The following is a 27,337-nucleotide window of genomic DNA, read 5'->3' as shown; positions in this document are numbered from 1 at the left end:
CACAAAAAGTTACCTGTAAGGGTGTATTAAAAATGATCTAACGTTACTCTTTATTGATTTGATTATGTCTAAAATGTAGTCGTAGAGGATTTGAAAGTGTGCTGAAATGATTAGCAATATGGGATAAGTGCTCTTGAGCCACTAGTGCTGTGCAGGCTAGCATACAATATATAAGTTAACATTACATTTGCTAACTTTATATCAAATAAGTGACTTTTGCATTAGGCCTATGTCTAATATTTATTAACGTTACACAAATGAACCAATTCAGAGGATGGACCATTTTCTTTGTTCAGTCTCATCAGATTGAATTTATTCAGGTAAGCATTGCAGTAAAACTCACTAAATCATTCATTCATATCAAATCAAGCATTCTAAACAACTTATTTTTGCATTATTTTGATCTATTATTAGGCCGAAGAGTCCAATCTGACCAGGAAGGTGCCTAATATGATTTCAGCATATCAGCGCACAGGTGGGTTAACTATTGAAGGAAAAAAAATATCATCACATGGGGATTTCTTGCATGTATCTGACTGTGTATTTGTCTCAAACAGCTATCCCTTCACTGCAAACAAGCTGAAATTGGCTAAATACTTGATTGCAGTATTTACGTCTATGAATCTCAGCATTTTTGGAGAGAATTAAGGAAATGTAAGTATTAAAATTTAATCTGGCATAATTTTGTTTACAGTTCAGCTTAATATGCTGACAAAAGGGTGTTACTTTTAAATATATATTTTGAATTATAGTATGATGGAGATTAAAAACAATTTGATGCTTGTGTAACTTTCTCCTCTCTCTCTTTCCCTCTTATATTTGTATATAGTGTTGGAGCTGCGATCTTCTCTGAAGAAGAACTGAGCACATTTGTGTTTGTGGACATGCATGCATCCAGGGAACAAGGGACTGATTTATATGTCACACTTTTCTGGAAACACTTCAGGAGTTTCAAATCTAATTGGTTGAATTCTACAGGATGTTCGGGAGACGTGCGTGTCGTGTTCTTCATCGGTCTGCCTGGACACAAACGCCGTGACACCAAAACCCCCTCGTGGAAGAAGAACGCCGTTGTGCTTACAACTGTGATGAGCGCTTACCAGGATCAACTAAATGCTGGATTTTCAAAAGTAGGCTATGTGAAGTTCGCGGCTCCGTTGTTGCAGTTTACTTTTACAACATTCATGAATGAATAATTTATTAGATGCATGCTAGTCTGTTGTTGTGGGGACATTATATTGTCACGCCCCTAAACACGAACTGTGAATGGTTGCGTTACATGTCAGTCAAATGTCCTCTTGGGCAGTCCTTGGTCAAGAAAAGCTGCAATAGAGTCTAGGGATAGGTCTGGCTACACAAGACTATGTTCTGAACAGGAGAAGTTAATTTTGGTTTAGGTTCAACTTCATTTACTTATTCCCAAAGGTGGACAAAATATGCTTATTCCCAAAGGTTGGCTTTTTAAAGACTGTTTTTATGATCACTTTTACTCCTATGCTGTGGAAAAGATTGAGGAGTACAGACATTGATAATAATCAGAAATGTTTCTTCAGCATCAAATTCATCATATAAGAATGGTTTCTGAAGGATCATGTGACACTGAAGACTTGAAGTATGATGCTGAAAATTCAGATTTGTCATCAAAGGAATAAATTACATTTTAAAATGTATTCAAATAGAAAACAGCTGTTTTACAGTGTAATAATATTTCACAATATTACAGTTTTTACTGTATTTTTGTATCAAATTAAATATTTGGTGAGCATAAGATACTTCTTTCAAAAACATTAAAATGCTTAATATTTTCTAAACTTTTGGCCACCAATGTACAGCAATCCAAAAATGTTTGGAAATAAGTTAAATTATTTTGAAGGTGGGGTTATGTGTCATGTTACCTATGAGACTGTGAAAATAACTGTTTCGTCCTATTTTGGACATTTCCTTTATGACTGCTTTAAATTGTATTATTCTATTTTGGATTAAATTTAATTGTTGATATTTCATTATAATAAATAAGATAATCAACCACAGGCTTTATATTTATTTTGTCAAATGCTAATGTTTTGTTTAGGATTTTAGATTTTAGGATTAGGATTTTTTAACACAATGTGTGTAGCCAAAGAGAGCACATAATCTGGAAATGTTACACGTTTACACATCTTTTTGGTAAACTTTCTGACACATTTAGTGTGTTAAACGCATTAACACTGTGAATGAGTTCAAATTAACACAAAACTAGTCGTCCTGGGGCTCGTTCTTCGTACGTCGCTAACTCAGTTAGCTGGATTTGATTGTTGACGATTTGGCATGATCTTGGATTGTTTGGTTCTTCGACGCTCATCCTGGACTTGCTGTCATAGCAACAGGTCCGTAAGCTTGAACCTGCTCGGGAGCAGGCTTATTTCATGTAAACAGGATTAGATCGCGGCTCATAAGCGGAGCTGATACGGGAAGTCCAGCACTTTCTGAGATTTATGTCGATTTATGAGATTTATTTTTGTCGTTTACATTATTAATTTGTTGGAAACGCACATTTATTTTCGACTAGTCGGAGTCGGGCTTTAACTACAGTACAAACTGTTTGCATTGTCCTAAGATTATTTGCGAGTGGCTCTTTCCTTTACACTATTGAGATGCAGAGAACTTGATGGAATTTGGAAAGTGCTGTCTGTCGTGTCATTCGGAGTTTACCTGGCGCTTTTAGGTTTAAAAAAAACAGTTTTAGGTTTTTAAGACCCAATGTTGTAAAGCATTTTTTAAAAGCTTTTTTTTTGTTTTTTTTTTTGGCTATCATAATTTTTTATGAAGATCATACAATCATGACCATGCCGATTACAGATATGTCACTCAGGCTTCTTCACTAACGTGATTGGTACCATAGACTGCTAGACCATAGACTGCCATCAAGGCCTCAATGAAGGGGATTATGTGAACAGAAAGGGGGTTCACAATGTAAATGTGCAGCCCAGTTACTGTGATTCTTATTCCACATTAGTAATATTATATCAAATAAAAAAAGGCAGTTGACTAAAATCTTCCATATCACAAATGTGAAAGCAAAAAGGCCAGGATCTGTGCATGACTTAAGAATTTTCAGAGATTCACATTTATGCACATTATTTGAAAGTGGTAAGGAAAGTTCCACAATTAAATATCAAGCTTGCTGTATTATGCTGATCCTAACAGAACTGCATTTCTTCATAGGTGATTATGACATGTTCCTGCCTGCAGACAGGTGTTTTATGACCCCATTCCCTGACCCAAACCAGTTACAATGCAGCTCTAGCCAGGACAAGGGCACACAATGAAATGAACTTTGGCTAACTAAAGGGAAGATTTCAGTGTCTGAAAAGTCTGAGGGTTGCACACCTGACAGGGCCTGTGACATTGTTGCATGTGCCATATTACACAACATTGCCAAAAAAAAAACAAAAAAACACTATTCATTAAATGTTTAATAAAAGACAAATATGCTTAGTTCCTTGAGTTTTATTTCAATTGTTCTTTGTAAAGAAAAGCCAGTGGTCAAGTGCCTGCAACAAGAGATATTAGACACATGCCTCATGCAACAAATAAAAAGGAAAAGTTGGCGATAAACATGCCCACCTGTAGGCCTATGTCTCCTCTGTCTGTGCAGACTCTTCTGTAGGCCTTTCTGTAGATGTGGAATCCTGCAACTTATATTGCTGCCATAAAGCATACAAGTATAAATTAAGTAAAGTTATTTATGCACTTGCAGGTAGGCTAGTTCCTCCATATGACAGTTATCTGAGAGGGTTTATTCACTGTCCAGTGCAATGGAAACAAATGGACATTACAAAGTCTTATACTTTCTTTCCTTTGGAAAGTTAGAAAATGTCCACTTACTGCACATATTTCAGCCACCACTTTCTTGGGAACAGATACAAGTGTTGGTGTATGTAAAAGTGCACAAAAGAGGAAAACACAATGTCATTACAATGAACTACACTCGGGGAAAATATTTTTACATTAACATAAGTTTATCAGTTTTCACTTTCACAAGTCAAAGCAATTCATCATTACTCAAGATTTAACAGTTGAAATGACTATACAGCCTTAATTTAATGCAGCAAAAATTATTTTACAGTGTAGGCTACTAAGATCTTTTCTTCTTTTTTTTTTCTCAGCCTTTTTCTTGGTTGCTTTTATAAACAGACATCCATTTATTTAACAGTATATTTTATAAAAGAGACTATAATATAATAAAAAATTACCATTATGTAGAATATTTTTGTACTTCACTTTTGTTTGTTCCCATGTTCTCGTGTGATGACTCTGACATTACAATGAACAAAGTAATTATGCAATTATTAAAATACAAAAATATAGGCTAAGTGATAAAAACATCTAATGGCCACTTCTAACGGATTTAAATTGTCTGCTACTTTTTGCCAGCCCTCTCTCCTAGCTTTTGCAGGCTTTGAGGTGTTCCCTGGCGTTTTGATTTAACATTAAAATTCCGAATAAACTTCGACTATTAGTTCTCTTGCTCTGCTGCGGAGAAAAACTGTGCGCGCTCTTTGGCCACGCTGAACAGCCAATAGCAGCGTTGCTGATCAATGTTTCTACTATCGATACATATCCCCTTTTCAACCAGCGCATGAACGCGCAATTATCTCAGATAACTCAATCCAGCGATACCAATCATATCTGGCAAGTGTGTTCGAAGAATCGAGTTAGCCAGATCATGATTAGCACGATGATCTCATCTTGGATGTGTCATTTGATCTCGGATGTAATAAGCAACGCACGAAGAACGAGCCCCAGGACTTGCTGTCATAGCAACAGGTGCGTAAACTTAAGCCTGCTCGGGAGCAGGCTTATTTCATGTAAACAGGATTAGACTGCGGCTTCATAAGCGGAGCTGATACGGGAAGTCCAGCGCAGCGCAATATAGTGCACTTTCTGAGATTTTTTTTTTCTCGTGACTCGTGAGATTGTCGTTTACATTATTAATTTGTTGGAAACGCACATTTATTTTCGACTTGTCGGAGTCAGGCTTTAACTACAGCACAAACTGTTTGCATTGCCCTAAGATTATTTGCGAGTGGCTCTTTCCTTTACACTATTAGAGATGCGGAGAAATTGATGGAAAGTGCTGTCTGTCGTGTCATTCGGAGTTTACCTGGCGCTTTTAGGTTTAAAAAACAGTTTTAGGTTTTTTTGTGGCATTTCCAAGCCACTTAAGACCCAATGTTGTAAAGCAGTTTTTTTTTAAAGCAATTTTTTTTTTTTTTTAGGCTATCATAATTTTTTATGAAGATCATGCAATCATGACCATGCCGATTACAGTATGTTACTCAGGCTTCACTAACATGATTGGTACCATAGACTGCCATCAAGGCCTCAATGAAGGGGATTATGTGAACAGAAAGGTGTTTTATGACCCCATTCCCTGACCCAAACCAGTTACAGTGCAGCTCTAGCCAGGACAAGGGCACACAATGAAATGAACTTTGGCTAACTAATGGGAAGATTTCAGTGTCGGAAAAGTCTGAGGGGTTGCACACCTGACAGGGCCTGTGACATTGTTGCATGTGCCATATTACACAACACTGCCAAAAAAACACACACAAAAAAAACACTTTTCATTAAATGTTTAATAAAGGGCAAATATGCTTAGTTCCTTGAGTTTTATTTCAATTGTTCTTTGTAAAGAAAAGCAGTGTTCAAATGCCTGCAACAAGAGATATTAGACGCATGCCTCATGCAACAAATAAAAAGGAAAAGTTGGCTATTCATGGGTTTCATCAGGTCCCTTTCCACAGGTGTATAAAATCAAGCACCTAGATTATGAATGCAGACTGCATTGTGCTTGATTAATACACCTGTGGAAAGGGACCTGATGAAATCCATGAATACACTGCCCACCTGTAGGCCTATGTCTCCTCTGTCTGTGCAGACTCTTCTGTAGGCCTTTCTGTAGATGTGGAATCCTGCAACTTATATTGCTGCCATAAAGCATACAAGTATAAATTAAGTAAAGTTATTTATGCACTTGCAGGTAGGCTAGTTCCTCCATATGACAGTTATCTGAGAGGGTTTATTCACTGTCCAGTGCAATGGAAACAAATGGACATTACAAAGTCTTATACTTTCTTTCCTTTGGAAAGTTAGAAAATGTCCACTTACTGCACATATTTCAGCCACCACTTTCTTGGGAACAGATACAAGTGTTGGTGTATGTAAAAGTGCACAAAAGAGGAAAACACAATGTCATTACAATGAACTACACTCGGGGAAAATGTGATCAATAACTCATGGCAAAATATTTTTACATTAACATAAGTTTATCAGTTTTCACTCTCACAAGTCAAAGCAATTCATCATTACTCAAGATTTAACAGTTGAAATGACTATACGGCCTTAATTTAATGCAGCAAAAATTATTTTACAGTGTAGGCTACTAAGATCTTTTCTTTCTTTTTTCTCAGCCCTTTTCTTGGTTGCTTTTATAAACAGACAACCATTTATTTAACAGTGCCTTTTATAAAAGAGACTATAATATAACAAAAAATGACCATTATGTAGAATATTTTTGTACTTCACTTTTATTTGTTCCCATGTTCTAGTGTGGTGACTCGGACATTACAATGAACAAAGTAATTATGCAATTATTAAAATACAAATATATAGGCTAATAGCCTAAGTGATGATAACATCTAACATGGCCACATCTAACAGATTTAAATTGTCTGATACTTTTTTGCCAGCCCTCTCTCCTGGCTTTTGTAGACTTTGAGGTGTTCCCTGGCGTTTTGATTAAACATTAAAATTCCGAATTAACTTCGACTATTAGTTCTTGCTCTGCTGAGGAGAAAAACTGAGGGCGCTCTTTGGCCACGCTGAACAGCCAATAGCAGCGTTGCTGATCAATGTTTCTACTATCGATACATATCCCCTTTTAACCCAGCGCATGAACGCGCAATTATCTCAGATAACTCAATCCAGCTATACTAATCATATCCGGCAAGTGTGTTCGAAGAACCGAGTTAGCCAGATCATGATTAGCACTATGATATCATCTTGGATGTGTCATTTGATCTCGGATGTAATAAGCAACGTACGAAGAACGAGCCCCTGGTCTGGAGCTCACCCTTGAATGTGTTCAAATTTAACACAGGTTGTGTAATTTTTAACACATTCTTTATAAGAGTGTTATAGACTGATTTTAAATCTGTCGAATTGCCAACTTCCAGAAGAAAAGCTTGGCACATGAAATATTAGTCAAAGGGAAAAGTAAATAAATAAATGTATTTATAAAAAAAATAATGTTTAGAAGCTACATCAAGCAATAAGACGTGAATCATCAGCTATAAAAACGTATTTCTGTTTTGTTTTAGCTTGTTTGCTGTACACCCTGTCACATAGCAGCTTTTAGACTTTTTATTTTTTATTTTTTTTAAGTCAGAAATGACAAGGAGGCTTCACGCAATACGAAGTTGGATTGTTTTTTTTTTGTTTGTTTGTTTTTTTCGGCGTGGGCGTGGCTCTGAGATGCGCTATGTCTATTAAATATTCATGAGCTGTTCCCCCCTTAGGAGCCAGAATTCGTTCGTTGCTAACAACAGACTGTGTGACGGACCTCCCTGAAATAAGCATTTTTTTTTTTGGCTGACTATATATTACACATCAGTTTCTACTAGATTTAAGGTTTGTTCCTCGTCACAGGGCAAATTATTTTTTATAAAACGAAAGGCAAGATAAAACATTAGGCCTACTCAGTGAAGTGGTCTCAAACTCAGCTCCTGCGGCCACTGTCCTGCAGAGTTCAGCTCCAACCATAGACGGTGGGCCGAGTCCATCTATCTCGTCGTAGTTGATATTTACCCAGCAGCTGTCTGGCTCATTTTTTTAAATTTGGCTGTATGAATAATTCACAAAAAGATTACCGATTGTTTACAACGGCAATTGTTGCACATTCAAGTATAAAAATAGATTTAATTTCGCTAGCTGATCACAACCGTTGGCCGGAGTGAGATCCAATCAAAGCATATTTTGTTACCTTGTTGAATTGATTTGGCCAATCACGTTATTCGTTGAACCGGCGTCATTCTGAAGCCATGAGTCTACAACCCAACCTGGAGAGATCGGTGTATCTTGGCAAGACAACGTCAAGGTAACGTCATTTTACAATGATTATACACCCCTATATCTTAATTCTTTTCATATAAGTTGCATTTAAAGACTGCAAGCTATAACGTTACTTCGCCGTAGCCATGAAAAATTGTTGGTAGTGGAGCAGTAAAGCTAGGTCTAACGTTACGTTGCTTAGGCTAATCCAAAATAATAATTCGGTGCATGCATAATGAACTAACATAAGCAAAGAGTATTAAAATATGGGATTTTAATTTGTATCTTGATGTATATTAATGTGAGGGACAGAAGTCTATTTACATCATTAAATTAAAGTTTACGGAAACTCGTTTTCCCTCCTCTGTGGCTGTCAATCATTCTCCATTCAGTATTCAAACAGCGCGCGCGCCTCGTCCGGTTACAGCAGGATGCACGGTAAAACTCTCTCCAATGTGCGCAAGTGCGCATTTAAAAGTTCACATTCTAATGTGAATATACCATATTATTCACATTATAATGTGAACTTTTAAATGCGCACTTGTGCAGCTCTGCACACTGTGACTCCATGTTGCTTTGAGCACATCATTCTGCACCCGCGATGCGCATACGCGCTTTGTGCGCTCTGTTTTTAAGCGTTTCATATTATCATGGTTTTGCGCACTGAAAGATTATTAAAAGCCTATATTTTTTATACCTAGCCTGCACAATACATTTAAAATAAGCATAATTTAATTGTATATTATTTCTGTGTAGTGTAGGCTATATAAATATATAGCCTACACTTCTGAATTCTTGACATTCATATATAAATATATCCTATAAAATTGTGAAATGTATGATTGCCTGATTGAATTTTATAAGAGTACTAATAGTAATTTGTTTTTATTAACATGTTTAGATTTTATAAAATTACTGTGCAGATTTTCTCAAGAATTACTTTTTGCTGCTGATACACTCACTAAGTTGAATAAAAAATACATAATACAATGTAATATTTAAAGGTGTTAACTGTAATCTTACACTGCAAAATGATAACTTACAAAGGATTAAATTCATCACAATTATGTAAGCATCTAGATATTTGCCACGGGGCGAGGGCTTCGATAACCTCTCTCTTTTTTGACCATACATGTGTTTGCATCCCTGGGGCCGTATTCACAAAGCATTTTATCTTACCACTAGGAGTACTCCTAAATCGCACTAAAAGATTTTAGCTAGGAGTTTTCTCTTAAAAGTTATTCACAACACTTTTCAGACCTACTCTTAGTAAAGAAAAATGACAACTCCTAAACTAAAGCCCAATTTATACTTCTGCGTCGAACTCACGCCGTAGCTACGTCGTAGGCTGTGTGTAGCGCGCGTACCCTTCGGCGTACCCTGACGTGCACCTCTCCAAAAATGTAACAACGCGTCAACTCTACGCGGACGCAAGCGCTGTGATTGGTCTGCTAGGACCCCTCCCTCGGGTTTCACATGCTCCCTTTGCAAGTGTAATTGCGCGTCAACGCGGACAACGACGCAGAAGTATAAATGAAAACCAACGCGTTGCACGCATAGACTGTAAAAAAAGATGGACGACGACCCTTCGCTCTCTTCCATTGATGAGAACTGAAGCCGCCAGCATCCCGATATGGCGCTGACATATTGGAACTTGAGTCTGCGCAGTAGCGATCTCGGGACCAGACCTGCGCAGTAGTGAGCAGGAAGTAAAGCCGCGAAATCAACGCTCCGCCCTCACTCTCGCAGAATGCACTCAGGGAGAGTGGATTCTGCACACTTTTTTAAAAATTGATTGCAGTACGACAAGAGGCTTGTTAAAATAAAGTAAATACAATCTCCTCAGTCCTCCGAAGATCCCGAAAAAAATGTCCGTTGGTGCTTCAGTGACTACTTCGCTCAGAGAACCTGTCAATCACAGCTGTCAATCATGACGTTACACCACCGCATCACGTAACTAACTAAAAACCAACTTGAACTTACATCAGCGTGATAAAAACGACAGCAAATGAAAGAAACCACCTTTGGAAAAAAGATATTTGAAGTGTAATTTAATTGTTTAGTTGGTCTCACGTCCCGTTGAATAACACGGGGAGTCGGGGCTTATGACCTATACTAGGACCAGTCACCGGGGGGCGATTGAGACGTTTTGGCTTCACTTTTCAGGGCTTGTGCGGCCATAGACAGTAAGAAGTGGACAGAGCCATCTCATTGGAACTCAATTGAGACAAGTGAAGCCCATTTATAGCGATTTTTTTTAGGACTTCCGTTCCTGACGCGCAGACTCAAACCAAGCTTGACAACGTAGATGTGACGTGAGCAACCCGTCTGTCTTCTAGTAGCTGTGGCATAAGAAATCTGAAACATTCCCTTCCGAATCTCGCAGAGACGGAGAGCGTGAGTAGGAGGTGTCCACGAGGTAGGAGCAGGATAAACTTTTGCTAGGTATTCTGATTAATTATTTTGTCATTGTGCCTCCACGTCTCCCCGATTGCCCGCGAGCTTCTCCTCCTGTCCATACGGTAATCTCTCTACGGTGCGACAGAGAGTCGCGTGGTTATGACGCAATCGTTAGCCTACTTTTACAAAAACTGCTTCTACGGGGCCATAACATATGCTACAAGGTAATGGAGCATTTTATACATTGTCGTGTTTCTTTAGAAATAAATAAAGGACAAATGGAGTCTTTAAACGCCTCAGATGTGAAGTTATTCGCTGTCAAAGTGACGCCAAAATGAATGGGAGTCAATGGGATGCTAACAGCAGGTGAAGTTCTGCTACAAGATGGTGGCACGCGGCCGGCTTCAACTTCCGGTCGACTTCCTTCCCGCACGCTTGACTGAAGTGAGTGACCATGATTGTAACGCGGGAATGATTCCAAACACCTCCCCTACGATGATGAGTGACAGGTGACAGGTCTGAGAATGCGTGCACTACACAAGTAGTGCGAAGGACGGAAGATGATGAATAACTGAATAAATAGCCTAAATGAATAAAGAGTAAGGCAAAACAAATAGCCTAGTAGCCTAATGAAACATTTGAATTGATGCAATATCTTTGCAACATTATTGAATTAATCTGTCACTATATGTCTCTGCCTACGTTTGCAAAGAGAACATTTTAATTTGATTCACAATGAAACGTTACAATTAGTTTACATGCAATGAGTAGCCTAGTTTTGGTTGTTGTTGGTGGCGTTATTGATGCCTACAATGCAAAATTGTTCCCTCGCGATTGGAAGCTCCTGTAGCCGCCGCATACGCATTTCAAAACATCGCAACGTGAAATGCCACAAAAAGCGGTTTGTGAATAGGTCTTAGTGAGTTAGGAGTCCTCTCGACTTCTTTTAAGCTGTCCCAGGCTTAGGTGCTACTTCTAGGGCTAAAATGCTTCGTGAATTACTCTTAAGTCAAAAAAATTAGGAGTCCTAAAGTTACGAGTGACATGCCCATTATTTTTAGGAGTTGCTCCTAAATTCGCCAGTTAGGAGCTACTTTTAGCCTTAAAATTCTTTGTGAATACGGCCCCTGGGCCCGTATTCATAAAGATTCTAAGAATCCTCTAAGAAAACTCTTAATTTAGCTTAAAAACTTTTACGTAGGAGTCTTAGCTTAAAAGCGATTCGGGACCGATCTGAGAGCAACTCTGAGTAAGGAAAAGCCAAAAACTTTCATCTTAGTGAGGAGGCGGGGTTGACCCCGTTGCTATGTATGACACAATCTTTTGAAGACTGTGATTGGTTGGTTGTCCAAGAAGAAAAAAAAAAAAGTGATTTTAAGTATAGGGTCTATTCTAAGCCTTCACTTTGAAATTACATGCGTAATTTTTCCTATTTGACCGTTCTCACACACACACACACACACACACACATTATATAGGCTATGTGTATATACATCCTTTTTTTTTTTACCATGCTGTTAATTTCCTATAAGGTATTTGATTGGCTTAGAATGATAAAAATTGTTCCACTCTTTCCAATTACACTGATTGCTGGCATGTCTATTTAAGTGGTGGTTTGAAAGTTGGTTTTAATGTATCAAACATGGAATTTTCCCAGTTGCCAAATATCGTAATGTAGTGATTACTTTCATTTCTGGCGCTATGGCATTTCTGTGCTGTGTCGGAGATGTTAGCATGTCTCTAATAAGATCAGTCACAAACATGATCCCTGCACGATCTAATCTATAGCATCTTATTAACTCACTGTTATCCATTGTCTGCAACACATTTCTTCTCCCTCTTCGTCTTTCTGCCATTTTCTCCTCTGCTAAAGAAACTCTTAAGCCTCTTAAAAGTCCTCGTCCATGCTCCTAACAATTTTGACCTTAAGACCTCTTTTAAGGGTTAAGATGCTTTCTGAATTACTTTTTTCTTTACTAGGATTTTTTCTTTAATTTTTTTTTTTACTTATATTTTATTGAACTTTTTAACCAGAACAATAACAATATTAACATGACTGGGTTTTACATCATTGTTAATTACTTTGCTTGTACAGTGACCATTTTTCCCATTTCCTTTCCAATTGTGGTTCTTGTAGTCTCAGTCTGTATGTCATTTTCTCCATTAGGAATAAGTCCTCAATTGTAGTTATCCATTGCTCCTTTGATGGCACCGTAGCTTTCCCCCATTTCCTTGTGATAGATTTTTTTGCTGCTATCAACATTATTTTGACCAAATATTCATCACATTTATGTATAGTACCATCACAAAAATTACACAAATATAAAACCTCGGGTTTCAAAGGAATTGTATATCCCAAGACTTGGCACATGACATTACAAGTTTCGGACATTTCCAGAAAATGTGTGAATGGTCAGCGTCTGTCTCCCCACATTCTCTCCAACATATCTGTTGCCTCTGTAATTGTTTACTTTTTAATTTGGGTGTGATAAAAAATCTTATCAGATTTTTCCAGGCAAACTCCCTCCATGTATGATGTAATTTCCACATATCTAGCCAATCCATATCTTCAATTTCTATGTTAAATTCTTTTCCCCATTTTAATTTTACTTTTTGAGTTGTATGTTTATCGTTTTTTATTAATTCTTTATATAATGCAGACATTATCCTAATACTACTGTCTTTGTTAGCTTTTGCCATTATTTGAACAACACCGCTCTCTTCTATGGAGGGATCCACCTGAATCTCTCTTCTATAATAGTCTCTCATTTGAAGATAACGAAAAAAATCCTGTTTGTCAAATAGGTATTTCCGTGTCAGACTTTGGAAACTCTCCAACTTCCCATTGTTCTCCAAAACACACCATGCTGTGACTCCCCTAGTTATCCAGTATTTATAATTGTAGTCTAATTTAGCCGGCATAAATTTATTATCGTATGCTATCCATTTTCATTTTGCTGCCTGTTTTTGGAGTTTATATCTCTTAAGTATTCTATACCATACACTAAATGTATGTTTAGTTATTACATCTAGGCAGCTTTTGTTTTGTTCATATGTGTCTTTATCTCCAAGGAAGTTTTGAATTGGCTGTTTCATTGTCCCCATTTCAATCGCTTTCCATTTACCTTCATAATTTGGATTACACCAACCAAATACATATTTCAATTGTGCCGCATAATAATAGTCTCTTAACTTTGGTAATGCCATCCCTCCTTCCTCTTTGGGTAACTGAAGAGTTCCATACTTCACCCGAGGCCTCTTACTTTCCCAAAATAAATCTGGATATTATTCTATCCCAGTTTGTAAATTGCATTTGAGTGACCTCCACTGGAAGTGCTTGGAATAAATATAAATATCTGGGTAAAATATTCATTTTTACTATTTCAATCCTGGAACTAATGGATTTTTTTCTTTAATTTTAAGAGTAAACGCCCACATTTCTACGAATTTTCTTAGAATTTTGTCACTAGGAGGAGCTACTCTTTGCATTAAGATTCTTTATGAATACGGGCCCTGATCTTTTCTGTACATCTTTGTAAAGCGCTTTGAGGGGCAACTTTTAAAGGCGCTATATATAAAAATAAATAAAAAGATTATTATTATTATTATTAATTACGGGAAAATATTTAAACGGGAAGACAGCGGGAAATTAGCCTAAATAGGGAGAATCACGGGGGAAACGGGAGGATTGACAGTTATGCTTAGGTTGGTTACAGATTGCTTAACGTTACATCAACGACACCGCATATATTCACGGCTAAGTATAGCTTGCATATACCTAGACCTATAGCTTTACTGCACCACTACCAACAATTTTTCATGGCTACTGTTCTCATCAACGACAACGCATATATTCACGGCGAAGTATAGCTTGCCTTGCAGTCTTTAAATACAACTTATATGAAAAGCATTAAGATATAGGGGTGTAAAATCATTGTAAAACAAATCTTACCTTGACGTTGTCTCGCCGAGATACACCGGTCTCTCCAGGTTGGGTTTTAGACTCATGGCTTCAGAATGACGCCGGTTCAACGAATAACGTGATTGGCCAAATCAATTCAAAAAGGTAACAACACAAGCTTTGACTGGATCTCACTCTGGCCAACGTTTGTGATCAGCTAGCGAAATTAAATCTATTTTTATACTTTAATGTGCAACAATTGCCATTGGAAACAATCGGTAATCTTTTTGTGAATTATTCATACAGCAAAAAAAAAAAAAAGAAAAAAAAAAAGAGATCCACAAAGCTGCTGGGTAACTATCAAATCAAAAACTGAACGAGATAGACGGACTTGGCCCACCGTCTACCAGCTCAAAAGCAGTTTCTAGCAACCCTGGCCAGGTGTATTTAATTAGGTTTGGAGCTAAACTCTGCAGGGCAGTGGCCCTCCGGGAACTGAGTTTGAGACCACTGCCTTAGCATGTTGTTGTGCTGTTAGGTGGTAACGTTAAGGTATCTTATATTGGAACATCAACTTACAAGTACTGTAACTTCTACCGTCACATGATTTGTAGTCCATCAAATCTAATAATAGTGAGTGTAATGATTCGAGTAGGTGACATAAGAATGCTCTTTGGAGCCCTTTGGAACTCTTTGGCTCTTTGGAACATTTGCTTGTTTTGCCCAATCAAAGACAAATTAGGGATGTGATCAAAAAAATTAAAAAAGGAAATTATTGATTTTGTTTCCTGTGAGCATGACCGTGTTTCTAGAACTTTATTTTTTTATTTATTTTTATTTTAAAAGTAACAATTCACCTTCCTTTCCGTCCCTCTCATAGTTTATGTGATGCAGAGACCAGCTAAGGGGGATGACCAAATCTTTAGGCCCATCATCATTGATGGAGTGGTGGTCCGAGACAAAAAGTTCTTGCAAAGACTGGGCAAAGTGCTGAAACTTCATTGGCTACATGGCAAAAGTGTAGAGGCATGAACAGACTCACTTGCATACAGTATCCAATTACTTCATAGTTTGGAAACTTAGCAATGACTATACAGATATGGGGCCGTATTAACAAAGAATTGTATTGTACCACTAAGAGTCCTCCTACGAGTTCCTGGCTAGGAGTTTTAGCTTAAAACCTATTCACAAAACTCTTAAAAGCAAGTTTTACCAAGGAACTCCTAATATAAGATTGAGGCGGAGTTGACCTCATTGCTATGGATGATGTGATTTTTTAAAATTGCACACATCAGTGTAGCTGACAGACAGCAGGAAGGAGAAATAAAGATAGAAATATGTAACTATATAAAATGCAATCACCATTTATATATATATATATATATACGCTTTTTTGTACCTGTATAGAACATCATCAGGATGTAAATACAGAAGCACAAAAGATAAGACAAAGAAAGTCAAACTGGACTGACCGTTTAAAACTATGAAAACACCTTTGCGATACATGTGATTCCTTTTTAAAAGGTCGATGTCAGTGTAATATTCCAATATATTTACTCAGTTGCAACGCTCATTGAAAACAGCAGGCATGCTTTGGATCTTTTCTGAGTTTCTCTTCAGGGGGACTTTTAAGCTGTTCTAGGTTAAGGAGCTACTTTTAATGTTAAATAAATGAATTAAATAAGTGAATTACTCTTAGATGACAATTTTTGATTCCTATAAAATTAAGAGCAACACGGCTCTATTTTTAAAGAGTTGCTCCTAAATTTCCTCAGTAGGAGCAAATTTTAGCCGTAAGATTTTTTTGTGAATACGGCCCCTGTTATTGAAAGGAATATCTGTGCAGACACCTATAATATAACATTATAGCTTTGATTCCAGCCTGACTTGATTTTTTAACAAATTTAGAACAATTTCACCTTTTCAGTAATAGCATGTAGTTAGGCTTTACATGCAACTTATTAATATATATTTATAGGCTTGAGTTTATACCTTGCTGTCTCTCAGATAAGGAAATCGCTCGTTGACAGAATCATTCCTTCTTTTGCTTGCCAAGCTGTGGAAAACAACGATTTCATCTCACTAAGTGTCCTCCTAGAGAAGGTTACTAAACTTCACATTTCCTAAACTAAAAATGTGGACAGCAAATATTTTGAATTCCAACCTATTTCATACCCAAAGTGATTTATTTATTTTTTAAACCTCTTAAGATGGATGCCAGTTGTGAAACCTATGACGAATTCACACCCCTTCATACAGCATGTGAGTTGGGGAATTTAGAGATGATTAATTTCTTGCTGTCAAAGGGGATGTCTCCTTATCACAAGGACCGCTTTGGAAACTGCCCAATGTACTTGGCCATTAAAAACAGGTACATACAGTACACATGTGATCGAAATGGGTTGTAGACTCTAGAACTGCATTTTTGACTAGTAAAACGTCAACTTTTATTTCATCTATCACCATTTAGAGTTCGCTCTGTCTGGCTTTATAGACTGCTGTAGGGGTGATGTATTCTTGTCGGCCAAAACACAAATTATTTAGCAATATAATATAATTTTAGGAAAATATTTTTAAAATAAAAACTGAAAAAGTTGTCAGATCTTTAATGATGGTGACGTTGAAGTCATGCGTTCGTGTTGTAGTTCGTTTATTGCCTTTAGCTTTTTACTTTTGGCGATTGTATTTAGACTTCAAGTTTCATAAAAGTTGTGTTCATGTGTGTCGTTATTTGTTCATCATTATCATGATGTGCAAAACGTGTAAGAACCTTGACTTTTGTTAGTCTCTCATAGCTTTTTTTCTGCAATACCAGAAAAATCCTATTGGGTTTATGTTGAGGGAACTAGGCCTACAAAAACATGTCATCCCTGCAGCACTTTACTGACAGCAGCTCATTTATCCTATATTATCTCAGGCTGAATTCTCACTCAATGTAATTCAAACTAACATTGGGGGCATAAATTAATCATTTGTACATGCTTAGCTCAAAACATGTCACTGTAGCTGTATTGGTGTTTCTTTTAGGCAGTGTCATGCTGTTAAACTCCTGAGCTTAGGAGGAGTCACTGTTAGACTACAGACTGTGAGAATTGCCATGGAAATGATCCAGTAAGCATTTACCATGTAGTATCTCACACATAAATGTCACACAACATTTTACAGCACAATGCATGTTTCTTACTAAATTTCAATGAGCTTATTTTTGTTTAACCTCTCACTCAACAGAGCGGTACAGAACAGAGATTACCCTCTGCTGCGTGCTTGGTTTCTATCAGGAGTTGACATGGACGCTAAAGACTATAATGAACGCACTGTAATGCATGAGGCGGTTTATCTGGGAGATAAATCTATGATCGTCAGACTACTGGAATATGGAGCCAAACCACTGGTATGAACTACTTTCTTATTGGACAATATTAGAGAAGGATGAGGTGGTTAATGGTAAATGTTTATTTAAAAAAACGAATTTAATATTAAACACACTGACACTAGATAAATGTTTGGATTTACTCTTTCTCTCCATTTCTCCAGGAGAGAGATGTGTGGGGTCAGACAGCCATGGATTATGCTCAAAATGACACAATGATCATGGCTCTTTTTGAGCCTTTTTTCACAATGCGTCTATCTGCTGTTTAAGGCAGAACATTCACACAAATAAAAAAGGTTCTAATAATAACAATAATAGAAGAAAAAAACTGTCTTTTATCAGAAACCTTTTTAATTAATATTTTTTGTGAATTTGTATTTTTCTCTCAATCTGCTGTATTGTACTTGTAGGAAAAATAAATAAACTACTAATAAATAATAATAATAAATAAATCTATGACAGTACCAATGTGTGTCATGATGTTGGCTTATAGTGTGCACACTATTCTTTGTTTTTCACAATTTTAAGGTGTACGTGCGTACACTGCTCAGTTAGTACATTTATACATAATTTCTTTGGCATTTTCAAAATTCCCCCAAAGGCTAAACATGGTTGTGAGAGTTATAATCGTAGTTAAGAATAGTCTTTCACAATTCTCATATTGGATAAATTTATGTGTCGTTTTTTTCTGGATGATGTAAACCGTACAGTCTCTTTAGTCATCGGTAGGCGGCAGGGTTGCTCCTCCTTCCAGAAAGGAAAAAGGAAGCAGGCATTTGCTCGAGGAAAATTAACGCTTCATGGATTAGTTTAGTAAACTTGAAGTTTATTATTGATGGATAGAGCTGGCATCTTTTGTAAGACTATTTATCTGACTCTAATATGGAAAAAGCCCATCCAAAACTTAATTTACTAATCCCCAAGCGGAGACGCCTGAATTCAGCGTCTTGAGTCTTTCTGTGTAGGACACTGTGTTGCCAGTTCAGTTGTTTTCCAGTTGTTTCTTTAACACGTCGTTTGAGAAGAACATTTTCCTCACGTATAATAATTCTGCGCCAGCGGTGTCTAAGAGTAGACTAGTTAACGTGACCTTTTTAAAATGGGTCGGTGTTTATATTTTACAACACTTATACTTTCAGTTTCATATCAGTTGATATTGTGTCACTCTTTCGAATGGGACAAGCAATCAGGTCCCCTGCAAAATGTGCGGTCCATCATCACAAGTTTGTCGGAGGAAGCACACAGTTGCCTAGTCTCTACAGTCGGCGAAAACAGAGTCAATCTGTGTCTCAAGGTGAGCTGATATTGTGGAAAATCCGTCTTTTATAACAGAATTTTCCATATTGTAAATGCTTTTTGGTATCTATATCTCTATCTATCTAGTTCATAAACAGCATGTAAAATGAATAATGCTGGCTATATGAGAAACCAAGTATGCATTTATTTATTTATTCTTATTTTATTTGGGGGGGAAAGCGAAGGATTTGACAAAAATATGTGTATTAGTTTTTAAAAGCAAATAAATCAATGTAATATTTGGAAACCTTCTGGTGGTCAAACCAGACCTGATGTTTCATATAGGTTAGGTGATGTGATGAAAACGTACTCGGTTACTAACGTAACCTCGGTTCTCTCTAGAAGAGGGAACGAGTACTGCGTAAGATATCTTACGCTAGGGGAAAATCCTTTTTCCGCGAGATATTGAAGCCAAAAATTATCCTTAATTTTGTAATAATGCAAAACGCGTTGCGGCAGCATGCAGACATAGGCGAGGCAGCTCGCGCGCCTATTGGCTGCTCTGCGGCAACTGCAGCAGCCTATCGAGCAAGGCCTGGCGTGACGCCAGACCCAATCAGGGCACTTCGCGCCCGCTGCGTCACGTCCCGCCGAAATGGGCGTGGTCTAGGCCTATAAATACCGCTCGCAGGCAGCTATTATCTGGTTTTTCATCATCGAAGCAACCAGAGCGTGTGCATGCACGGCAAGATACGCAGTACTCGTTCCCTCTTCTAGAGAGAACCGAGGTTACGTTAGTAACCGAGTAAGTTCTCTTACGAGAGGTCTCTCGTACTGCGTAAGATATCTTACGCTAGGGGACCCAATGCAAAACGCCGTGCATGCTGAGATCTGACACCAAAGACCCAAGGGCGAAAACCCGGGGTTCATATAGTGCACAATCACTCAGGGAACTCACAGGGAGTCCGGTAAGAGGGAGGGGCGAAGCCGCACTCTTCCACATATGGCAGCGTCGATTAGACGCGAATTTCATCATACAGACAGGGCGGGGTATGGCCTGAACTGATGGGGAAATGTGGGTCTTACACAGTTTGCCCAGGCACATCTCGTGCTGCTGCTTTTCACTGTCGATCATCGAGCTGTGCTCAGTAGACGCAGCATTCTGAGCTGATAGCATCAGGTCAGATAATACTGGTTAACTTAGACCGACAGCAGCCTGGCCTGCAGGGCGGGAACCTCTAGGTTGTAGAACCTTATAAATGTAGACGGGGAGGCCCAGCCTGCCGCCGTACAAATATCTTGCAAGGCAATCCCACTCGACCAGGCCCACGAAGAGGCCATGCCTCTCGTGGAGTGCGCTCTGACACCCAACGGGCACTGCATGCCCTTGGAGGCGTATGCCAGCGCTATAGCATCAACTATCCATCTGGATAGGCTCTGTTTCGACGCGACTAGTCCCTTAGAACGCCCGCTAAACGAAACAAAGAGCTGCTCCGTCTGTCTGAAAACAGACGAGCGAGACACATAAGCTCGTAATGCCCTGACTGGGCAAAGGAGGCCCGCGTCTCTTTCCTCATCAGGGACCGGTAGGGCTGACAGGGAGATAACCTGCGCCCTAAACGGTGTGTTGAGGGATTTTGGAACATAACCATGCTTAGGTTTGAGTATAACTTTCGAGTCATTAGGCCCAAACTCCATGCACGTCGCGCTCACAGAGACACTTGAAAGACAGATGTTTCAAATCAATTGACTGTAAAGGCTCGAATGGCGCACCTTTCATGGCTTCCAGAACCGTAGAAAGGTCCCATACGGGGACTGCGGGAGGTCTGGGAGGATTCAGTCTTTTAGCCCCTCTAAGGAAGCAGATGACTAAATCGTTCCTTCCTATTGACTGACCAAGCGTTGTTCCTGAGAACGCTGCTATAGCCGCCACATAAACTTTGAGCGTGGAGGGGGCCCTGCCCTTGTCCAACAGCTCTTGTAGGAAGGAAAACACCTCCGTCACTCCACAGTCTGTGGGTGACACGCCACGGGCTGTGCACCAGCCCGAAAACACTGACCATTTCGAGGAGTAGAGCCGTCTCGTAGACGGAGCTCTAGCCTGCGTGATCGTGTTTAATACTCCTTTAGGGAGTCCAACATGTACCCGTTGATGGCCCAGACATGAAGGGACCATAATTCCGGGTGAGGATGCCAGATCGAGCCGTGGGCCTGTGAGAGGAGGTCTCTCCTCACTGGTACTGGCCACGGGGCAGTACTTGCTAACTGCATCATGACTGGGAACCAAGGTTGGTTTTCCCAGAACGGTGCTACCAGCAATACTGAGCATCCTTCTTCCCTGATCCGCTCTATCACCTGAGGCAGGAGAGAGACGGGGGGGGGAAAGCATAGAGTGGGCGGCGGGGCCACACATGGGCCAGCGCGTCCCTGCTCTTGGAGAAAAATTCCGGACAGTGAGCGTTTTCTTGAGACGCAAACAGGTCTACTTCCGCTCTGCCGAATTTCTTCCACAGCAGTTGGACTGTCTGTGGGTGTAGAGACCATTCGCCTGCCGGAACATTGTTCCTGGACAGTCTGTCTGGTCCTATATTCAGGAGCCCTGGCACGTGCGCTGCTCTGAGCGAGCGCAGGTTGCGCTGAGCCCATACCAGGAGGCGTTCTGCTAGCCTGTACAGGTTCTTGGCCCTGAGGCCGCCCTGGCGATTTATGTAGGACACCACAGACATGTTGTCCGAACGGACCAGGACGTGGCGTCCTTTTATTTGGGGACAAAAACGCGTCAGCGCGTTGTTTACTGCCAGCATTTCGAGGCAGTTTATGTGCAGAAGCTTCTCCCGTTCCGACCACTGGCCGAAGAACGGTCTGCCCTCGAGCAGCGCTCCCCATCCCGAGGTGGACGCGTCCGTGGACACCACTTTCACCCTCGAGGAAGTCCCCAGGCTTACACCTGACTGGTACCAGTCGTTCGCTCTCCAAGGTTTCAGAGCTGTGACGCACTTCTGATTGACCCTGAGTCGAAGCAAACTGGATGCCCACGCTCGGCGTGGGACTCGCGCTTTCAGCCAAAACTGCAGCAGGCGCATGCGGAGCAGGCCCAGCTGGAGCACTGATGATGCTGAGGCCATGAGACCCAGAATCTTCTGAAAATTTCTTGAGCGGGACAGACGCGCCGCAGCGGAACGAGTTCGCTGTGCGTTGAATGTCTACCGCGCGCTGTGGTGATAGTCGCGCTATCATGGACAGCGAGTCCAATTCTGTGCCCAGGAAAGATATCTTCTGACTGGGTGACAGAGAGCTCTTCGCCCAATTGACACTGAGACCCAAATTCTCGAGGTGATCGAGTAAAACGGTTGTGTGTTCTATGAGCACTGAGCGAGATTGCGCTAGAATCAGCCAATCGTCCAAATAGTTCAAATAGTTCAGTACTCGCATGCCTCTCATTCTGAGGGGTGCGAGTGCCGCATCCATGCACTTCGTAAACGTACGGGGTGCCAGGGACAAACCGAACGGCAGGACTGTGTACTGATATGCCTGGACCTCGAAGGCGAATCTCAAATATCGCCTGTGACGTGACGCTATCTGTATTTGAAAATACGCGTCTTTCAGATCTATTGACACAAACCAATCTCCTTGGCGAATCTGCACGAGGATTTGTCTGGTCGTGAGCATCCTGAACTGTCGCTTCACAAGCACTCTGTTCAGTTGCCTCAGATCTAGTATGGGTCTGAGACCCCCGTCTTTTTTCGGTACCAGGAAGTATCTGCTGTATAGCCCTCCTTCGCTCTGAACTTGAGAGAGAGGCTCTATGGCCCCTTTGTTCAATAGTTTCGCCACTTCGGCTCGAAGTAAATGTGCTACTTCTGCTTTTACCGTGGTCTCGACGCGCGCCGCGTAGCGGCGAGGGCGTCGGCGAAACTGTAGCGAATAGCCTCTTTTTATAATGTCCAGCACCCACTTCGAAACCCCGGGCAGCTTTGCCCATGCGTCTGCATGAATAGCTAGGGGTTGAATACGAAGCGCGCTCCGCTCGCTCAGCGATGGAGAAGCTTTGGCGTGCTGTAACACAAGCGTCGCGCTCGTGACATTTGAGGCATGGGGCGCGCTGATAACAGCGGGCAGATTGCCTGCGCTCGACTCCTCTGCGGTGGTCAACCGCGAGGGGGAGGGCTGGGCGGTTCCCATAGGAACTGTCATGTCTATGTGTGGATGTGGGTGCGAGACAGCGGGCACATTTATCACACCGAAAGCATCGTTCGCTTGAGTGAAGCGAATGCACGTTGGTTTCGTTTTTACAGAAACCGTGAGACATGCATAACATGGTGTTAGTGGGCACTGGGTAGTGGGCACATTCACCATGTTTGAAGCGCAATCGATCTGAGTCGATTCATGTGCGCGAGCCCTGTGTGACGGGCTGAGCTTGTGTGTAGAGATGGGCCCTGGTCAGTGGGCATTCTTTCTACACATAAAACACCATCGGCCGTGGCCGGGACACCAGAAAATTCACACTTATGGGATTTATCTGGGTAGCTGTAAAAGCGGCGTTTGTGTGCAGGCAAGCGTGCTGCGTCGCCGACTTGTTTACTGCAGAATACACTGGAACAGTCACATTTACTGGAACTGAACGAGCGAGAAGTTGCCATAGAAACAGAGAGCGTCAACATGCTGGCATTTATTGCAGGCCTGCGTGCATTACAACAGGCTCGTTCACTGCAATATTGACATTTCCAGTCGCCTGAATTTCAGAGGGGAATGGGAAATGTATAGGAAAAAGGAGGTCGGTCCGTCCGCAGCGGGACTAGAAAACTCCCTTTTTTTTCTTACGCCAGTGACGCACGGAACACCATAGAAACGGTGTTTGGGTGCAGGCGAGCGGGTTGTACAGCGCGCTCGTTGGCTGCAAAATACACATCTGCAGTCGCCTTTTCAGGGAACTGACAGAGCGAGCATTGACGGCATTATTTTATCTGCCGGTAGACCCGGGATCGAACGCGGGTCTCTCGCGCGCAAAAACCTGAGAGTCTGCCACTGGGCCACAGGGGGAGACACATTGTAACTCAGTTAGCGTGAGTATTATCAGAGAGCGTCAACGTGCTGGCGTTTGTTTGCAGGCATGCGTGTATTACAACAGGCTTGCTCACTGCAATACTGACATTTCCAGTCGCCCGAACTTCAGAGGGGAATGAGAAATGTACGAGAAAGAGGAGGTCGGTCCGTCCGCAGCGGGACCAGAAACACTCTCTTTTCTCCTTTCGCCAGTGACGCACGGAAACCATAGAAACGGTGTTTGGGTGCAGGCGAGCGGGTTGTACAACGTGCTCGTTGGCTGCAAAATGCACATCTGCAGTCGCTTTTCAGGGAACTGACAGAGCGAAGCATTGGCGGCATAATTTTAACTGTCGCTAGACCGGGATTCGAACACCGGTCTCTCGTGAGGAAAACCTATGATTCTGCCACTGAGCCAGAGGGGGGAACACAAAGGCTTTCGGATGCACGAGCATATAAGAGCGTCAACATGTTTTCTTCGGCGTTTGCTTGCAGGCGCGCTTGTATTAAAACAAGCTCGTTTGCTGCAATATTGATATTTCCAGTCGCATGATCAGGGAACTGGGAAATGTATGAGAAATTGAAGGTCAGTCCATCCTCGGAGGGACTAAAAACACTCCTTTCTCCTTTCGCCGGTGAGTGACGCATGAATGGGGCGCAGAGGCAGGGTAGCTTTCTTATAACGTAAAGAAAACTAACCCCAACCGTCCGCTTCCAGCCTCCCCTGTGAGCGGCGCGGTTTGCGCGGCTCGAACAGAGGGAGAACAGGTATCGTCCCCCAAGCAGGCAAGGCAAGCGGGCGAACCGGCAAGCTTTGCGGGTTGGGGGGGGGGGGGGGGCGGAGGAGCAGTCTCGGAGAAGGATGCCAGGTGAGTCCTCAGAGTCACCATAGGCAGTAACTAGCTCGCAGTGAGGGAAGTCGCCGTCAGCGAGCGCGAGAGCGAGAGCTGCGTGATCAGGAAAAGGGGCGTCTTAGCTCTTTTAGTGCAATGAGAGTTAACACACACATACATAAACTCAGTAGCAGAGAAAGGATATAACGCCGGATAGCGCAGCAGGAAGGCAAGGAAGGCGGCGCGGCCAGCGACTTCAGTGACTCGTCCCGCTGAAGGTGCTCTCTTTCAGACGGTGCGGCTTCTTCTCCAGCTCCAGCGATGCGTGTGCTTCGCTTGAAGGATGAAAAATCAGATAATAGCTGCCTGCGAGCGGTATTTATAGGCCTAGACCACGCCCATTTCGGCGGGACGTGACGCAGCGGGCGCGAAGTGCCCTGATTGGGTCTGGCGTCACGCCAGGCCTCGCTCGATAGGCTGCTGCAGTTGCCGCAGAGCAGCCAATAGGCGCGCGAGCTGCCTTGCCTATGTCTGCATGCTGCCGCAACGCGTTTTGCATTATTACAAAATTAAGGATAATTTTTGGCTTCAATATCTCGCGGAAAAAGGATTTTCCCCTAGCGTAAGATATCTTACGCAGTACGAGAGACCTCTCGTAAGAGAACCTGGGGTTACTTTGATAAACCAGCTGTGTGAACTTGAAGTGATCTGAAATATCAGTGAAATGACTTTGACACCAGTTCAAAGTGGTTAAGAAAAGTGAGGTTAGTTCTGAGAAAAGCAGAACTTGTGTCATTTGCTTTGCATTAGCAAATTATCAAACCATATCTGCAGTGAAATTCATACAATTCTAAGAGTAGTGTCTAAATACTTTTCCAGGGCTACCTGTATATGATATTACTACATGATGCTTTTTGGATGACTTTGTGCTGTTCTGTGGAGTTGTTCTTTTTCTGGAAAAACATTTACACTATTGTATTTTATTTATGGGTACCAGTTTCTACAAAGCAGTGTGAAGTGATGCAGTGGCATCAGCTCTTAACACGGTCATCCTGTATGTTACGGAAATCTTGGAATCATCAGGAATTGACAAAATTTTACAAAAAAAATCTTTACTTAAAATGTATTTGAACCAAAGCACATACTAACATGTACATTTTTCCATGTGTCTATCTAGCCAAGCTACCTTTCCAAAAAGTTACTCCGGAGGGAGTGATTTTTGTCACTCAGTGGGCCCTTCTGGCTGTTGTGGCCTATATGATAATATCCTTCATCCTGCGCTTGGTTGTCGGTGCTGTGAGGCAGGCTCTGTGGCTGCTGAAGGTCATCTTTGCCATTGGCATGTTTGGATTGATTCTCAGTCATACTGGAGCCTCTGCAGAAACCACAGCGATGAGATTAGCAGGCCTGGCGTGTGTTTGTGTCCTGTTAGGAATAGGTGCAACATCTGCAAAGCCAGATACGCACATCGAAAACAAAATCAAGATGCTGGAGAGACGACTAAGAGAGACTGAGAAAATCAAAATGGAATGATATGGAAACCCTCACCAGACCAGATGTAACTTTAATTTCCATTTCTCTTGTAATTCCAAGGATAGAATTCAGCATGTTATTGTGACTTGATACCCCCCGCAATACAACCCCCCGCAATACAACCACAAGTGCATTTTGTTTGTCTAAACTTGGAGGGTGCAATAATATTTCAAGAGATAGTTAAAAGATTATTGATTATCAAGTAAACTGGTCCCATAGCACAACTGGATCTGGCATTTAAAGGCCAATTAACATCCCACAAACGTTGGCCATTGGATTTCGACACATGTCAAAACACTAATTGAACGTGCGGTCAGGTGAAAACAAACCCTGACCTGACGCAGACGGGGACAAAACCCAACAAATGTGTTTGTTGGCGTTTATCTGTGTGGTGTGAATTGGCCTTTAGGGGTCTAATTGTTCACAAATACTGAATGTCAAACACAGAGAAAAGTTCATTTTACAGTGTCTGGGGCTTTTAAGATTCAGAGAACTGCTAAATGTCTTCACGCTGCATTTAAATAATCTTGTTTTTGTTGCTTTGTAAATTATTCATAGAAATGATGGACAGGGCAACATTACAAAATGTATTTAATGAGTTCATTATAATAAATTTGTTAACAAAACCTGTCCAATAAATGAATTCTTCATGAGAACAATCCACTACATTTGTCTATGGCTCGTTAGGAGAAGAAAAAGCCTGAAATGAATCCCTAAAGTCAGAAATCACAAACTGAAAAATTGGTCTCTGCATTTAATCTGAACCAGATGCAAATCTTCTGCTCAAATTCCAGAATCTCCATTTTATTCGTTTTTTTCTTTCTTTTTTGTACCTTATTCTACATACCCCCTTCAACTGGCTGAATCCAGAGGAATCTTTCTTGTTATGCTGACTTTACTGAAACCTCAGGAATAAAAAAAGAATCG

General features: G+C 40.9%; 1 protein-coding gene, 2 long non-coding RNA genes and 1 pseudogene across 5 annotated transcripts; 3 read left to right on the top strand and 1 right to left on the bottom strand.

Annotated features, from left to right (window-relative positions):
• Positions 1 to 230: 230 nt before the first annotated feature.
• On the top strand, positions 231 to 1,938 carry LOC309495275. Its single transcript, XR_014204596.1, has 4 exons — positions 231 to 320; positions 415 to 475; positions 558 to 654; positions 830 to 1,938. It is a non-coding gene; the product is annotated as an uncharacterized lncRNA (long non-coding RNA).
• Positions 1,939 to 7,570: 5,632 nt separating this feature from the next.
• LOC309495243 (L-asparaginase-like) lies at positions 7,571 to 18,231 on the top strand. Of its 2 annotated transcripts, none has more exons than XM_082164916.1 (7): positions 7,571 to 7,674; positions 15,276 to 15,421; positions 16,403 to 16,498; positions 16,606 to 16,766; positions 17,423 to 17,506; positions 17,624 to 17,786; positions 17,930 to 18,231. In XM_082164916.1, the coding sequence occupies exons 2-7, from the start codon at positions 15,284 to 15,286 to the stop codon at positions 18,032 to 18,034; spliced, it is 747 nt and encodes a 248-aa protein (XP_082021042.1). In that variant the 5' UTR covers positions 7,571 to 7,674; positions 15,276 to 15,283; the 3' UTR covers positions 18,035 to 18,231. The 2 variants fall into 2 exon arrangements, with proteins under 2 accessions (XP_082021042.1, XP_082021043.1); XM_082164917.1 differs by lacking the exon at positions 7,571 to 7,674 and adding an exon at positions 14,423 to 14,560.
• Positions 8,368 to 8,883, bottom strand: LOC309495280. Its single transcript, XR_014204600.1, has 2 exons — positions 8,608 to 8,883; positions 8,368 to 8,542 (listed from the first exon to the last, which is right to left on the bottom strand). It is a non-coding gene; the product is annotated as an uncharacterized lncRNA (long non-coding RNA).
• Positions 18,232 to 18,502: 271 nt separating the features above from the next.
• Positions 18,503 to 27,069, top strand: LOC309495256 (voltage-gated monoatomic cation channel TMEM109-like; annotated as a pseudogene). The gene is made up of 3 exons (XR_014211767.1): positions 18,503 to 19,059; positions 25,875 to 25,968; positions 26,054 to 27,069. The product of XR_014211767.1 is annotated as a voltage-gated monoatomic cation channel TMEM109-like (transcript).
• The last annotated feature ends 268 nt before the right edge of the window (positions 27,070 to 27,337 follow it).

The sequence above is a fragment of the Leuciscus leuciscus genome (assembly GCF_965113295.1).
Source record: "Leuciscus leuciscus genome assembly, chromosome: 3".
Taxonomy (NCBI): domain Eukaryota; kingdom Metazoa; phylum Chordata; class Actinopteri; order Cypriniformes; family Leuciscidae; genus Leuciscus; species Leuciscus leuciscus.
The sequence above is the reverse complement of the archived record's forward strand: the minus strand, read 5'-3'. Positions and strand labels throughout refer to the sequence as shown.